The sequence below is a fragment of the Mobula birostris genome, chromosome X (genome assembly GCF_030028105.1).
Source record: "Mobula birostris isolate sMobBir1 chromosome X, sMobBir1.hap1, whole genome shotgun sequence".
Taxonomy (NCBI): domain Eukaryota; kingdom Metazoa; phylum Chordata; class Chondrichthyes; order Myliobatiformes; family Myliobatidae; genus Mobula; species Mobula birostris.
This window is the reverse complement of record NC_092402.1, coordinates 4,631,050-4,645,020: the sequence shown is the minus strand read 5'-3', so window position 1 is coordinate 4,645,020 and position 13,971 is coordinate 4,631,050. Positions and strand designations below refer to the sequence as shown.

The 13,971-nt window shown below is 48.9% G+C and overlaps 1 protein-coding gene across 3 annotated transcripts in view; it reads left to right on the top strand.

Annotated features, from left to right (window-relative positions):
* smarce1 (SWI/SNF related BAF chromatin remodeling complex subunit E1) overlaps window positions 1-13,495 on the top strand; it is a 128,267-nt gene extending 114,772 nt beyond the window's left edge. For all 3 annotated transcript variants that reach the window (XM_072249723.1, XM_072249724.1, XM_072249722.1), the window contains 2 exons: window positions 9,781-10,020; window positions 13,225-13,495. In XM_072249723.1, coding sequence (XP_072105824.1) covers window positions 9,781-9,992 — 212 coding nt within the window. In that variant the 3' untranslated portion in view covers window positions 9,993-10,020; window positions 13,225-13,495. The remainder of the gene's footprint in view (window positions 1-9,780; window positions 10,021-13,224) is intronic.
* Window positions 13,496-13,971: the final 476 nt, after the last annotated feature.

Genomic DNA, 13,971 nt, shown 5'->3' with positions numbered 1-13,971 from the left:
GGGCCAGAGACCTGGGTTCGATTCCCGCTGCTTTCATCCAAATCTCTCCGGGTGCTCTGGTTCCCTCCCACGGTCCAAAGACGTACCAGTTCGTAGGTTAATTGGTCATTGTGAATTGTCCTGTGATGGGGCTAGGGTTAAATAGGTGGGTTGCTTGGTGGAGTAGCTTGTTGGGCCGTAAGTACCCGTCACCATCCTCTGCCTCTAAATACAGGTTTTAAATTCTTTTCCTCCTTAATCTGTGACTTAAAAGTGTCATTTAGCATGTTGCTCCTTGATTCTGTGACTCCTGATTCCAACTGGATGAGCCTGTGGAGAAAGGCATTTCTAGTCGGGTGCTTTGAGCATGGAGACAGCTCCTGTCTTGAATAGGGTGCTTTCAGTACAGGTAGCTTGAGTTCTCAACTCAGAAAGGAGCGTAGCCCAGCGGCCCACAGTGTCGTTCGTTAGTTCTTTATGTGCTGTGTCTGTGGCCACAACCATGATTATTCCTGGCAAATTATTCTATAAAACTGATTTGCCATCGCCTTATTCTGGGCGGTGTTTCTTACAAGACGAGTGCCTCCCACCCCGCAGCCATTATCAATACTCTTCAGAGATTGTCTGCCTGGCGTCAGTGGTCACATCACCAGGACTTGTGATCTGCACCGGCTGCTCTTACGACCGTCCACCACCTGTTCCCGTTGTTTCAGAGCCCCACCCCCCACCCCCACCGTGCTCTCCTCTTGCTGCTGCCATCAGGAAGGTGGTACAGGAGCCTCAGGACCCACACCACCAGGTTCAGGAACAGTTATTACCCCCCAACCATCAGGAAGGAGGTACAGGAGCCTCAGGACCCACACCACCAGGTTCAGAAACAATTATTACCCTTCAACCATCAGGAAGGAGGTACAGGAGCATCAGGACCCACACACCGAGTTCAGGAACAGTTATTACCCCCTCAACCATCAGAAAGGAGGTACGGGAGCCTCAGGACCCACACCACCAGGTTCAGGAACAGTTATTACCCCTCAACCATCAGGATGGAGGTACAGGAGCCTCAGGACCCACACCACCAGGTTCAGGAACAGTTATTACCCCCTCAACCATCAGGAAGGAGGTACAGGAGCCTCAGGACCCACACACCGAGTTCAGGAGCAGTTATTACCCCTTCAACCATCAGGAAAGAGGTACGGGGGCCTCAGGACCCACACCACCAGGTTCAGGAACAATTATTACTCTTCAGCCATCAGGCTCCTGAACCAGAAGGGATAACTTCATTCACTTCAACACTGAAGCCATCCCACAAACTACAGGCTCACTTTCAAGGACTCTACAACTCGTGTTCTCAGAGTTATTTATTGAAGATCATGGTAGGGGAAGACTTGAGCCATTCGGCCCATCAAATCTCTGCCATTCCATCATGACTGATTTAACATCACTCTCTGTCCCATTCTCCCGTAACCTTTGACACCCTGACTAATCAAGAACCTATGAACTTCCGCTGTAAATACAACCAATGACAGATTCACCACCCTCTGGCTAGAGAAATTCCTCCTCATCTCTGTTCTGAAGGGACGTCCCTCTATTCTGAGGCTGTGCCCCTGTTCCTAGACTCCCCCACAAGAGGAAATTCTGATTTTTTTTTTACATAATTGGCACGATTTCTCTTATTTTACATACTGGTTGTTTGTCAGTCTGTATGAGTAATTTTTCACAGATTGAACGATGTTGATGTTCTGGACATTCCTGTATGCTAATTACAACGGTAAGATGCAGTATCGGGTGTCAGGTGTGGTTAGACAATAGACAATAGGTGCAGGAGTAGGCCATTCAGCCCTTCGAGCCAGCACCGCCATGCACTGTAATCATGGCTGATCATCCACAATCAGTATCCAGTTCCTGCCTTATCCCCATAACCTTTGATTCCCCTATCTTTAAGAGCTCTATCCACCTCTTTCTTGAAAGCATCCAGAGACTTGGCCTCCACAGCCTTCTGGGGCAGAGCATTCCATACATCCACCTCTCCCTGAGTGAAAAAGTTTTTCCTCAATTCTGTTCTAAATTGTCTACCCCTGATTCTTAAACTGTGGCCTCTGGTTCTGGACTCACCCATCAGCGGGAACATGCTTCCTGCCTGCAGCGTGTCCAATCTCTTAATAATCTTATATGTTTCAATAAGATCCCCTCTCAGCCTTCTAAATTCCAGAGTATACAACCCCAGTCGCTCCAATCTTTCGACATATGACAGTCCCGCCATCCCAGGAATTCACCTCGTGAACCTACGCTGCACTCCCTCAATAGCAAGAGTGTCCTTCCTCAAATTTGGAGACCAAAACTGTACACAGTACTCCAGGTGTGGTCTCACCAGGGCCCTGTACAGCTGCAGTATGGAGATTGTATGTCCTTCCCGTAAACCGCGTGGGTTTCCTCCCACAGTCCAAAGACGTACCAGTTAGAGGGTTAATTGGTCACTGTACTCCCGGAAAATCAAAGTTAATTGTAAATTTATTGTCCAAGTACGTACCATATACAGTATGCGGCTACTTTAGTAGATGCCAAATACAGTGGCCTCTGAGTGTATGTTCATGGTCTACTGCAGCTGTAGCCCAAACATTTCAAGGTTCGATGTGTTTTGTGCGTTCAGAGATGCCCTTCTGCACACCAATACTAACACATAGGGTATTCTAGTTACTATCTTTTCCTGTCAGCTTGAACCAGTCCGGCCATTCTCCTCTGATCTCTCTAATTTTGCCCACGGAACTGCCGCTCACCAGGTGTTTTTTTCTTTGTTTTTCACACCATTCTCTGTAAACTCCAGAGCCTGTTGTGCGTGAAAATCCCAGGAGTTCCAGCAGTTTCTGAGATACTCAAACCACCCCATCTGGCACCAGCAGTCATCCCACAGTTAAGGTCACGGAGATCACATTTCTTCCCCCCAATCTGATGTCTGATCTGAACAACAGCTGAAACTTTTGACCGTGCCTGCGTGTTTTTATGCATTGAGTTGCTGCCATGTGATTGGCTGATCAGATATTTGCATTAGTGAGCCGGCGTACCTAATAAAGTGGCCACTGAGTGTGGCTTGTGAACACCTCCCCCAGAAGCGATCTCTGTCCCCTCAGTCGTAGCATTCCAACTCGGAAACCCAAGTTCAAGGTAAATTTTGTTACCGCTGTGTACACGTCACCATATTTGACCCTGAGATTCATTTTCTTGCACGTTGGAAGGACAAACCAAGGTAGAACATACAGGGTTAATGGTAAGGCACTGAGGAGTGCAGTGGAACAGAGGGATCTGGGAATACAGAAACAAAATTCCCTAAAAGTGGTGTCGTAAAGAGAGCTTTTGGTACATTGGCCTTTATTAATCAAAGTATTGAGTATAAGAGCTGGAATGTTATGATGAGGTTGTATAAGGCATTGGTGAGGCCGAATCTGGAGTATTGTGTGCAGTTTTGGTCACCAAATTACAGGAAGGATATAAATAAGGTTGAAAGAGTGCAGAGAAGGTTTACAAGGATGTTGCTGGGACTTGAGAAACTCAGTTACAGAGAAAGGTTGAATAGATTAGGACTTTATTCCCTGGAGCGTAGAAGAATGAGGGGAGATTTGATAGAGGTATATAAAATTATGAAGGGTATAGACAGAGTGAATGCAAGCAGGCTTTTTCCACTGAGGCTAGGGGAGAAAAAAACCAGAGGACATGGGTTAAGGGTGAGGGGGGAAAAGTTTAAAGGGAACATTGGGGGAGTTTCTTCACACAGAGAGTGGTGGGAGTATGGAATGAGCTGCCAGATGAGGTGGTAAATGTGGGTTCTTTTTTAACATTTAGAAATAAATTGGACAGATACATGGATGGGAGGTGTATGGAGGAATATGGTCCGTGTGCAGGTCACTGGGACTAGGCAGAAAATGGTTCGGCACAGCCAAATTTGGGCCAAAAGGCCTGTTTCTGTGCTGTGGTTTCTATGGTTCTATTTGCAGTAGAACAGAGAAATACAATAAAGCCGGGAAAGTAAGTTTTAGAGTCCTTGAAAGTGAGTTAACAGATTGTGGAATCAGCTCAGAGTTGAGGTGAGCGAAGTTATCCACGCTGGTTCGGGAGCCTGATGGTAGGAGTGTAATACTTGATGGCAAAATTTACTATCAAAGTACGTATACAAGACCATAAGATATAGGGGCAGAATTAGGCCATTCGGCCCATCGAGTCTTCTCCGCTATTTCATCATGTCTGATCCGTTTCCCTGTCAGCCCCAATCTCCTGCCTTCTCCCAGTATCCCCTCATGCCCTGACCGATCAATTATCTCGCAGGCTCTGCCTCAGATGTAGGTAAAGACTTGGCCTCCACAGTTTGTCTGCGGCAATGAATTCCACAGATTCACCACTCTCTGGCTAAAGGAATTCCTCCTCATCTCCGTTCTAAAGGGACGTCCCTGTGTTCTGACTCTGTGTCTTCCGGTCTTAGACTCTCCCATCCTCTCCACTTTCACTCTATCCAGGCCTTTCACCAGTTAATAAGCTTCAATGAGGTCACCCCTCATTCTTCTGAATTCCAGTGAATACAGGCCCAGAGCCATCAAACGCTCTTCATCTGACAAGCCATTCAATTCTGGAATCATTTTTGTAAACTTCCTTTAAATATGTTACTATATACTACTCTGAGATTAATTTTCTTGCAGCCATTTATGAAAAAATAGAGAAATACAATAGAATTTATGGAAGTCTGTATGAACAAAGACTGGCAAACAGCTGATGTGTGAAAAAAGATGAGTTGTGCAGATAAATGATGTCACAAGAACGAGTTATCAGGCAAGACACACAGACACAGAGAGACACACACACACTCACACACACACACACACAGACAGGCACACAGACACACACACACACAAAATACACACAGACACACGCACACAGAGACACACATACACACACACACACACACACACACACACACACAAAACACACACAGAGACACGCACTCACACATACACACACACACTCACAGACATACAGACACATACACACACACACACTCACAGACATACAGACACATACACACACACACACAGAGACACACGCAGACACACACACACTCACAGACATACAGACACATACAGAGACACACACTCACACGTACACACACACTCACAGACATACAGACACATACACACACACACACACACACTCACAGACATACACATACACACAGAGACACACACTCATACCCACACTCACACGCAGACACACACACACACTCAGACATACAGACACATACACACAGAGACACACACTCACACATACACACACTCACACGCAGACACACACACACTCACAGACATACAGACACATACACACAGAGACACACACTCACACATACACTCACACGCAGACACACACACACTCACAGACATACAGACACACACACAGAGACACACACTCACACATACACACACACTCACATAGACACACACACACACTCACAGACATACACATACACACAGAGACACACACTCACAGACATACAGACACATAGAGACACACACTCACACATACACTCACACGCAGACACACACACTCACAGACATACAGACACATACACACAGAGACACACACTCACACATACACACACACTCACAGACATACAGACACATACACACAGAGACACACACTCACACATACACACACACTCACATAGACACATACACACACACACACTCACAGACATACACATACACACAGAGACACACACTCACACATACACACACTCACACGCAGACACACACACGCACGCACGCCCAAAATGCCGGAGGAACTCAGCAGGTCAGGCCGCATCCATGGAGATGAATAAACAGCTGCCATTTCGGGCTGAGTCTCCTCACCAGGACTGGAAAAGGAAGGGGGAAGGTGGCAGAATGAACAGGTGGGGTGGGGGGTCAGGAAAGAGGATCTGGGTGAGACCATGGTCAAAGAGTCGGAGAGCAGCAGGGGGGTGCTGAAAGTGAGTCCGTAGGTCGTAGAATCATAGTTCAGTAGTGAACAAAACTTCTCAAGCTTCTCCAGGAGCCACCGGCTAGCTATCATGAACTAATAAATAATATTAAGAATAAATCTCTGTGAAAGGGAGGGGACGGGGGTGGGGGTAGGGGGTTGATGCTTTTCTTTAAACGGGCTCCATGGAGTTTCTTTGTTTCGTGGCTGTCCGTGGAGAAGACGAATGTCACGGCCATACACTGCGACATTCTTTGAACTTGGAAACTTTGCCCCCTTGGCTTTCTGTTTTCTGCCAACCAGCCGATCCCAAATCTAGGCTAATATATTTACTCCCAATATCGGATGCTGTTAATTTTGTTAAACGACTTCTTGCGTGGCGTTTTAACAAAGGCCTTCTGAAATTCTGAACACAACTGTGCCCTTGTCTTCTAGGCCGGTTACAGTTTCAAAAATTAAAAATTCTTAAAGGATTTGTTAAATGTGGTGCCTCTGTCATTAATCCATGTGAATGGTATTACTATATTGCTAAAGTGCCTGGTTACCAGCATCTTCCCTTGGGCTAAACAGTTTTATTTTTCCTGTTGCTTTACCGACATCCTCCCCACCTTTTAGTACGGGTTATATTTCCTGCCAGTCTGTGGGAACTAGTCTCAAATCTGCAGAATTTTGAGAAGTGTGTCAGTCCCACCGCCGTCACCTCTGCCAGCCTCGTTCCTCAGCTGACGGTGATGTAGTGACCTCGGGATTCAGGATTGTTTCATGTCATTTCCAGTACACGAGTGCAGAGGAGAACAAAATAATTGTTACTCCAGATCCGATGCAGAACAAAATAAGATAAAGAATACAATCATTTTTAAAAAACACAATAAATGTAAATACAGTTGTGTTAGACACATATCTATAGCTAGGGTGCCTAACACTTTTGCACAGTACAGTAGTAATTTTATCCATTGCACTGTACTGCTTCCACAAAACAAAAAAAATTCATGACATACGTGAGTGTCGATAAACTTGATTCTGTTATGGGTCTCTATTGTGGACTGGGAGTGGGGAGGGGGACAGGGAGAGGAGAATCATGGTTAGGAAAAGGATGATGGACATGAGAGTGAGTGGGAAGCACCAGAGATGCATTCTGTAATGATCAATAAACCAGTTGTTTGGAATGAAATGATCTTGCCTGGTGACTTAGGACTAGGTGTGTCTCTTCCCCCCCCCCCCCCACCCCATCCCCAGTACTCCTGGTGGTGTGGGCCTTGAGGCTCCCGTACCTCCTTCCTGATGGCAGCAGCGAGAAGAGAGTTAGGAGGTCCTTGATGATGGATGCTGCTTTCTTGTGGCAGTGCTCCTTGTCGATGTGCTCACTGGTGGTGAGGGCTTTGCCTTTGTCAACCATGATGTCTCCTTCGCAACTGCCAATTCGTCACCATTTTGATTTGGCCAACAACAGTGCTTCAAAGTACATTTGTTATCAGAATACGTACATCTCACCATATCCAACTCTGAGATTCACTTTCTTGTGGACAAACTCAGTAAATCTATAGAATAGTAACCATAACAGAATCAAATGAAAGACCGCACCAACTTGGGTGTTTAACCAGACAACAAACTGTGCAGATACAAAGAAAAGAAATAATAAATAATTGCTCGTTCCTGTTGGTAATGAGAGAGGACACAGCCTCAGGCGTCTCTTTAGAACAAAGATGAGGAATTTCTTTAGCCAGAGGGTGGCGAATCTGTGGAATTCATCGTCACAGGCGGTTGTGGAGACCACATTACTGGGTGTATTTAAAGCGGAGTTTGATAGGCTGTTGATTAGTCAGGGCGTCAAAGGTTACGCGGAGAATGGGGTTGAGAAGGCTAATAGATCAGCCATGATGGAATGGCAGAGCAGACTTGATGGGCAGAGTGGCCTAGTTCTGCTCCTTTGTCTTATGGTCATATAATCTAAAAATGGGGCTTCCAACCTGGAGGTGTGCACCCCTCGGTTAATCTAGAACAGGGGCTCCCAACCTGGGGTCTATGGACCCCTCGGTTGATGGTAAGGGTCCAGGGCATAAAAAAGAAGTCGGGAGCCCCTACTCTAAATCCATGTCCCTGGTAACTCTTCGCATCCCTCCTCCTCTTCTTCAGTTCCTCAATCTGGCTGCCCTCTCGCCCTCTTCTCTCCTCCACACCTGCCCGATTCCTCCCCCCGGGTTCCCTTTCTCCCATGATCCACTCCCATCCCCTATCCGATTCCTCTTCTCTTCAGCCCTTTGCCTTTCCCACCGATCACCTCCGAGTTTTTTCATCCCTTCCCCCTCACCTGTCACCCGCCAGCTTATCCTCCTCCCTCCCCTTCCCCCCTCTCCCACCCCCACAACCTTCTGACTCTATCCCCGTCCTTTCTGGTCCTGATGAAGAGTTTTGGTCAAAACGTCAGCTGTTTATTCATTTTCGTAGATGATTTTGCTGAGTTCCTCCAGCATTTTGTGTGTGTCTGTGTGCCATTCCCTATTCCCAGTTCCTCCGTCTCCGCCGCATCTGCTCCGAGGATGAGGTTTTCCGTTCCAGGACATCTCAAATGTCCTCTTTCTTTAAGGATCGTGGTTTCCCTTCTGCCGTCATCAATGATGCCCTCACCCACATCTCCTCTTCGGCTCCCACCCCATCCTCCTGTCACCGCAACAGGGACAGAGTTCCCCTTGTCCTCACCTACCACCCCACCAGCCTCCGGATCCAGCACGTTATCCTCCGCAACTTCTGCCACCTTCAACAGGACCCTACCACTAAACACATCTTTCCCTCCCCGCCCCTCTCCACTTTCCGCAGGGATCGTTCTCCCTGAGACTCCCTTGTCCACACGTCCCTCCCCATGGATCTCCCACCTGGCATTTATCCCTGTGAGCGTAAGTGCTACACCTGTCCCTACACCTCCTCTCTTGCCACCATTCAGGGCCCCAAACAGTCCTTCCAGGTGAGGCAACACTTCACTTGTGAGTCTGTTGGGGTCATCTATTGCATCCGGTGCTCCTGGTGCGGCCTCCTCTACATCGGTGAAACCCGACGCAGATTGGGGGACCGCTTCGTTGAGCACCTCCGCTCCGTCCGCCACAACAGACAGGACCTCCCAGTAGCCACCCACTTCAACCCTGCTTCACATTCCCATTCGGATATGTCCATACATGGTCTCCTCTACTGCCATGATGAGGCTAAACTCAGGTTGGAGGAGCAACACCTCATATACCGTCTAGGTAGTCTCCAGCCCCTTGGTATGAACATAGAATTCTCCAACTTCCGGTAATTCCCTCCCCCTCCCTTCCCCTATCCCAGTTTCACTCTGCCTCCTCCCCCAGCTGCCTATCACCTCCCTCATGGTTCCGCCTCCTTCTACTACCCATTTTGTTTTCCCCTATTCCTTCTTCACCTTTCCTGACTATCCCCTCCCTGCTTCCACTCCCCCACCCCTTTATCTTTCCCCTTACTGGTTTTTCACCTGGAACCTACCACCCTTCTCCTTCCCACCCTCCCCCCACCTTCTTTATAGGGCCTCTGTCCCTTCCCCCTACAGTCCTGACGAAGGGTTCCAGCCCAAAACATTGACTGATCGTTTCCACGGATGCTGCCCGACCTGCTGAGTTCCTCCAGTGTGTTGTGAGTGTTACTTTGACCCCTGCATCTGCAGAGTATTTTGTGTTTGTGTTTGCGTGTGTGTTGCTGTGGACTTCCAGCCTCTGCAGAAGCTGCAGTGTTGAGTGATGGCTGTGTCTGACCGGAGTAATTCACCTCTTCCCCCCCCCCCCCCCCCCCCGTTGTCACTTCCAGATGAACCGCGCAACGACGAGACGTCGGAGACGCAGCAGAGCAGCGAGGAGAGCACGGCGACCCCAGAGGACAAGGAGGGGTGTCCGGACACGACGGACAGCAGCGTGGAGCAGGGCGCCAGCGAGAGCACCTCTGGCACGGAGAGCAACAGTGCGATGGCAGAGGAAGGGCTCCCGGAGCCCACCCTGGAGGGCGAGGAAAAGAAGGAGTAATCTGAACGAACACAAACATTTCATTCCAGTTAGTCGTCACACTTTATTCGAGTTAAAATCCTCCCTGTTTACATTACAAGGGTTTAGTTACGAAAGGGATCTGGTGGCTTCCCGGCGTTTACGACAAATAAACTCTCCTCGGGGCTTCCAGCTGGGGACAGGTGTCGATTTTAACCGATGTTTCATAGAAACATAGGTTGAGCAGTAGGCCATTCAGCCCTTCGAGCCTGCACCGCCATTCAGTACGATCATGGCTGATCATCCAACTCAGAACCCTGTACCTGACTTCTCTCCATAGCCCTTATCCCTTTAGCCACAAGGGCCATATCTAACTCCCTCTTAAATATAGCCAATGAGCTGGCCTCAACTGTTTCCTGTGGCAGAGAATTCCACAGATTCACCACCCTCTGTGTGAAGAAGTTTTTCCTCATCTCGGTCCTAAAAGGCTTCCCCTTTATCCTCAAACTGTGACCCCTCGTTCTGGACTTCCCCAACATTGGGAACAATCTTCCTGGATCTAGCCTGTCCAATCCCTTTAGGATTTTATACGTTTCAATAAGATCCCCCCTCAATCTTCAAAATTCCAACGAGTATAAGCCTTGTCGATCCAGTCTTTCATCATATGAAAGTCCTGCCATCCCAGGAATCAATCTGGTGAACCTTCTTTGTACTCCATCTATGGCAAGGATGTCTTTCCTCAGATTAGGGGACCAAAACTGCACACAATACTCCAGGTGTGGTCTCACCAAGGCCTTGTACAACTGCAGTAGTACCTCCCTGCTCCTGTACTCGAATCCTCTTGCCATGAATGCCAGTATACCATTCGCCTTTTTCACCGCCTGCTGTACCTGCATGCCCACTTTCAATGACTGGTGTATAATGTCAAAATCCGCCATCTTCATCAGGGATGATGCCTCGGAGCGTCTAGTCCAGTGGTATTTATACCCCCGATGTGCGTCCCTCCTGATTGGATAGTCCTCAACCAATCATGTTCCCATTGTCCCCGCCTTGTTTATGATTGTCTTCCTAGAAGCAAAGGATTTTAACAAAGATGAAGGTCTCACTCTTGAGTAAGAACTGGAATTTAATTGTGAACGAGCAGAGGACAGCGGAAACCTGGTTGGATGACGACACATCAATCAGGAGAGACGGACAACGGGGGTTTATGGGATGTTGCTGTTAAGTGCACTGTCCTGAATCGCACTTTCGAAGATGCTAGCTTTAAGAACCGCCTCTAGTTTTCAGTGAATTTGATTTATATGTTATCTTTCACAAACGAGGAAATCTGTCGGTGCTGGAAACCCAGGGCCACACACACACACACACACACACACACACAAAATACTGGAGGAACTCAGCAGGCCAGGCAGTGGCTGTGGGGAAAAAGTACAGTGGACGTATCGGGCGAGACCCTTCGGCAGGACTGGAGGGGGAGGAAAGCTGAGGAGTAGTTTTAAAAGGCGGTGGGGGGGTGGGGGAGAGAGAAACACAGGGTGAGAGGCGATACCGGGAGGTGAGGTGAGGAGCACTGGAGGGAGGCAAGGAGGTAAGGTGAGAGAGGGAAAGGGGGATGGGGAATGGTGAAGCAGTGGGTGGGCCGTTACCAGAAGTTCGAGAAAACGACGTTCATGCCATCAGGTTGGAGGCTACCCAGACGGAATACAAGGTGTTGTTCCTCCAACCTGAGTGTGGCCTCATCACGACAGTAGAGGAGGCCGTGGACCAACATGTCGGGGTGGGAATGGGAAGTGGAATTAAAGTGGGTGGGCCACCGGGAGACCCCACTTGTTGTGGCGGTCAGAACGTAGATGCTCGGCAAAACGGCCTCTACGTTGGGTCTCACTGATATACGGCATGAAACACCGGGAGCACTCACCATCTTCCGTGGCCGTTGTCCTCTCCTATTAGATTCCCCCCTTCTCCAGCCTTGTATCCCTTTCACCAAACAACTTCCCTGCTCTTTACTTCATCCCTCCTGCTCCCGGTATCAGCCATCGCCTTGTGTTTCTGTCTCCCTTTCCCCCCAGAATTCCAGCATCTGCAGAATACCTTGTGTGTTTTTCCACCCGTTAAAGCTGTCACCCTTTGCTGACTGTCAAATGGTTTCTGGACCACGATTTTATCATCTCCTTGTAAGCTGTATCTCCATCGTCAGTGCACAGTGTACCTGGAATCGGGTTTTGTGGCACTGGGACTCTGTTAATGCAGCACTCATCCCAGAGGTGTCTGTAAGCTCACGTCACACGGGTTCAGGCAGTGCCCCACTGTCCTTGAGTCGTCTCGGTCTTGTAGTACCGTGTAATCCAACCAACTTGGCCCCCACGCACGCTGTTGAAGTGGGCAGGCTTTTCACGAGATGTGGCAGGTTCCCGCCTCCCGAGCCGCCGATGGGCGAATTGCTTTTAACAGTCTGGCACAGCACCACGGTGGCATTGCGGTCAGCCCGACACCGCCACAGATCGGGCTGTCGGAGTTCGGAGATCAGTCCCGGCATCCTCCCCAACGAGTTTGTACGTCCTCCCCGCTGGGTGCACCAGGTTCCTCCCACAGACCGCAGATGTACCAGTTATTAGGTTAATTGGTTGTTGTGGGCGCATGGCCAAGTGGTTAAGGCATTGGACTAGTGATCTGAAGGTTGCTAGTTCGAGCCTCGGCTGAGGGAATGTGCTGTGTCCTTGAGCAAGGCACTTAACCACACAATGCTCTGCGACGACACCGATGCCAAGCTGTATGGGTCCTAGTGCCCTTCCCTTGGACAACATTGGTGTCGTGGAGAGGGGAGACTTGCAGCATGGGCAACTGCTGGTCTTCCATACAACCTTGCCCAGGCCTGCGTCCTGGAGAGTGAAGACTTTCCAGGCGCAGATCCATGGTCTCACAAGACTAACGGATGCCTTTATTTATGGTGGTAAATTGTCCCATGATAAGACGAGGGTTGAAATCAGTGGGGGTGGGGGGGGGGGGTTAATGGCTAATTTGACCCGGAAGGGCCTTTTCCACACTTTATCTCTAAATAATCTGGACAGAAAGTCTGCCACACTCAGGACATCAGGCCCCACCTGTCGGTGAGGGGGACAGTCAGTTGTGGTAATATTCCCTCAGTGTTTAATTACCGATATTGACCCGTTTTTCCCTCACCAGGGATGCTGCCTGAGCCACCGAGCGTTTTTGGCCGCCTTCTCTCTGTATTTCACGTTTTGAGCATCTGCAGTGGTTTTCTTTTGCTTTTCAGTAACCGTGTCACAAGATGGCCGTAGCCAGGGTGCTGCCAACAAGTGCTGTAGTTTGGTGCCACGGGGAGCTGTTTCGCGACGGCCTTGCCTCCTAAAGGCCAGAGAGCGTGCCTGGGGTCTTCATGTGCTTCGGGAGGATGGAGACATGCGAGATGGGCGTCTCCCACCCGTTTGGCATCACTCTTTGGTGTCCTGTACTGTAGTATACCGTATTAACTTTGTCTTTTTTTATAAAAATTACACCACAATAAAGAGAGAAATTCAGTGTAATGTCTCGGTGCCCCGTCTGTTTTGTTAGCCTGGCATTAGTCATGTTCACAACCTGTATTGCGTTTGATGGCTCTGGGTCTGTACTCACTGGAGTTTAAACATAGAAAATAGGTGCAGGAGTAGGCCATTCGGCCCTTCCAGCCTGCACCGCCATTCAGTATGATCATGGCTGATCATCCAGCCGTCCCTCCATACCCCCTGATCCCTTTAGCCACAAGGGCCATACCTAACTCCCTCCTAAATATAGCCAATGAACTGGCCTCAACTGTTTCCTGTGGCAGAGAATTCCACAGATTCACCACTCTCTGTGTGAAGAAGTTTTTCCTCATCTCGGTCCTAAAAGGCTTCCCCTTTATCCTCAAACTGTGACCCCTCATTCTGGACTTCCCCAACATCGGGAACAATCTTCCTGCATCTGGCCTGTCCAGTCCCTTTAGGATTTTATACGTTTCAATCAGATCTCCCCTCAATCTTCT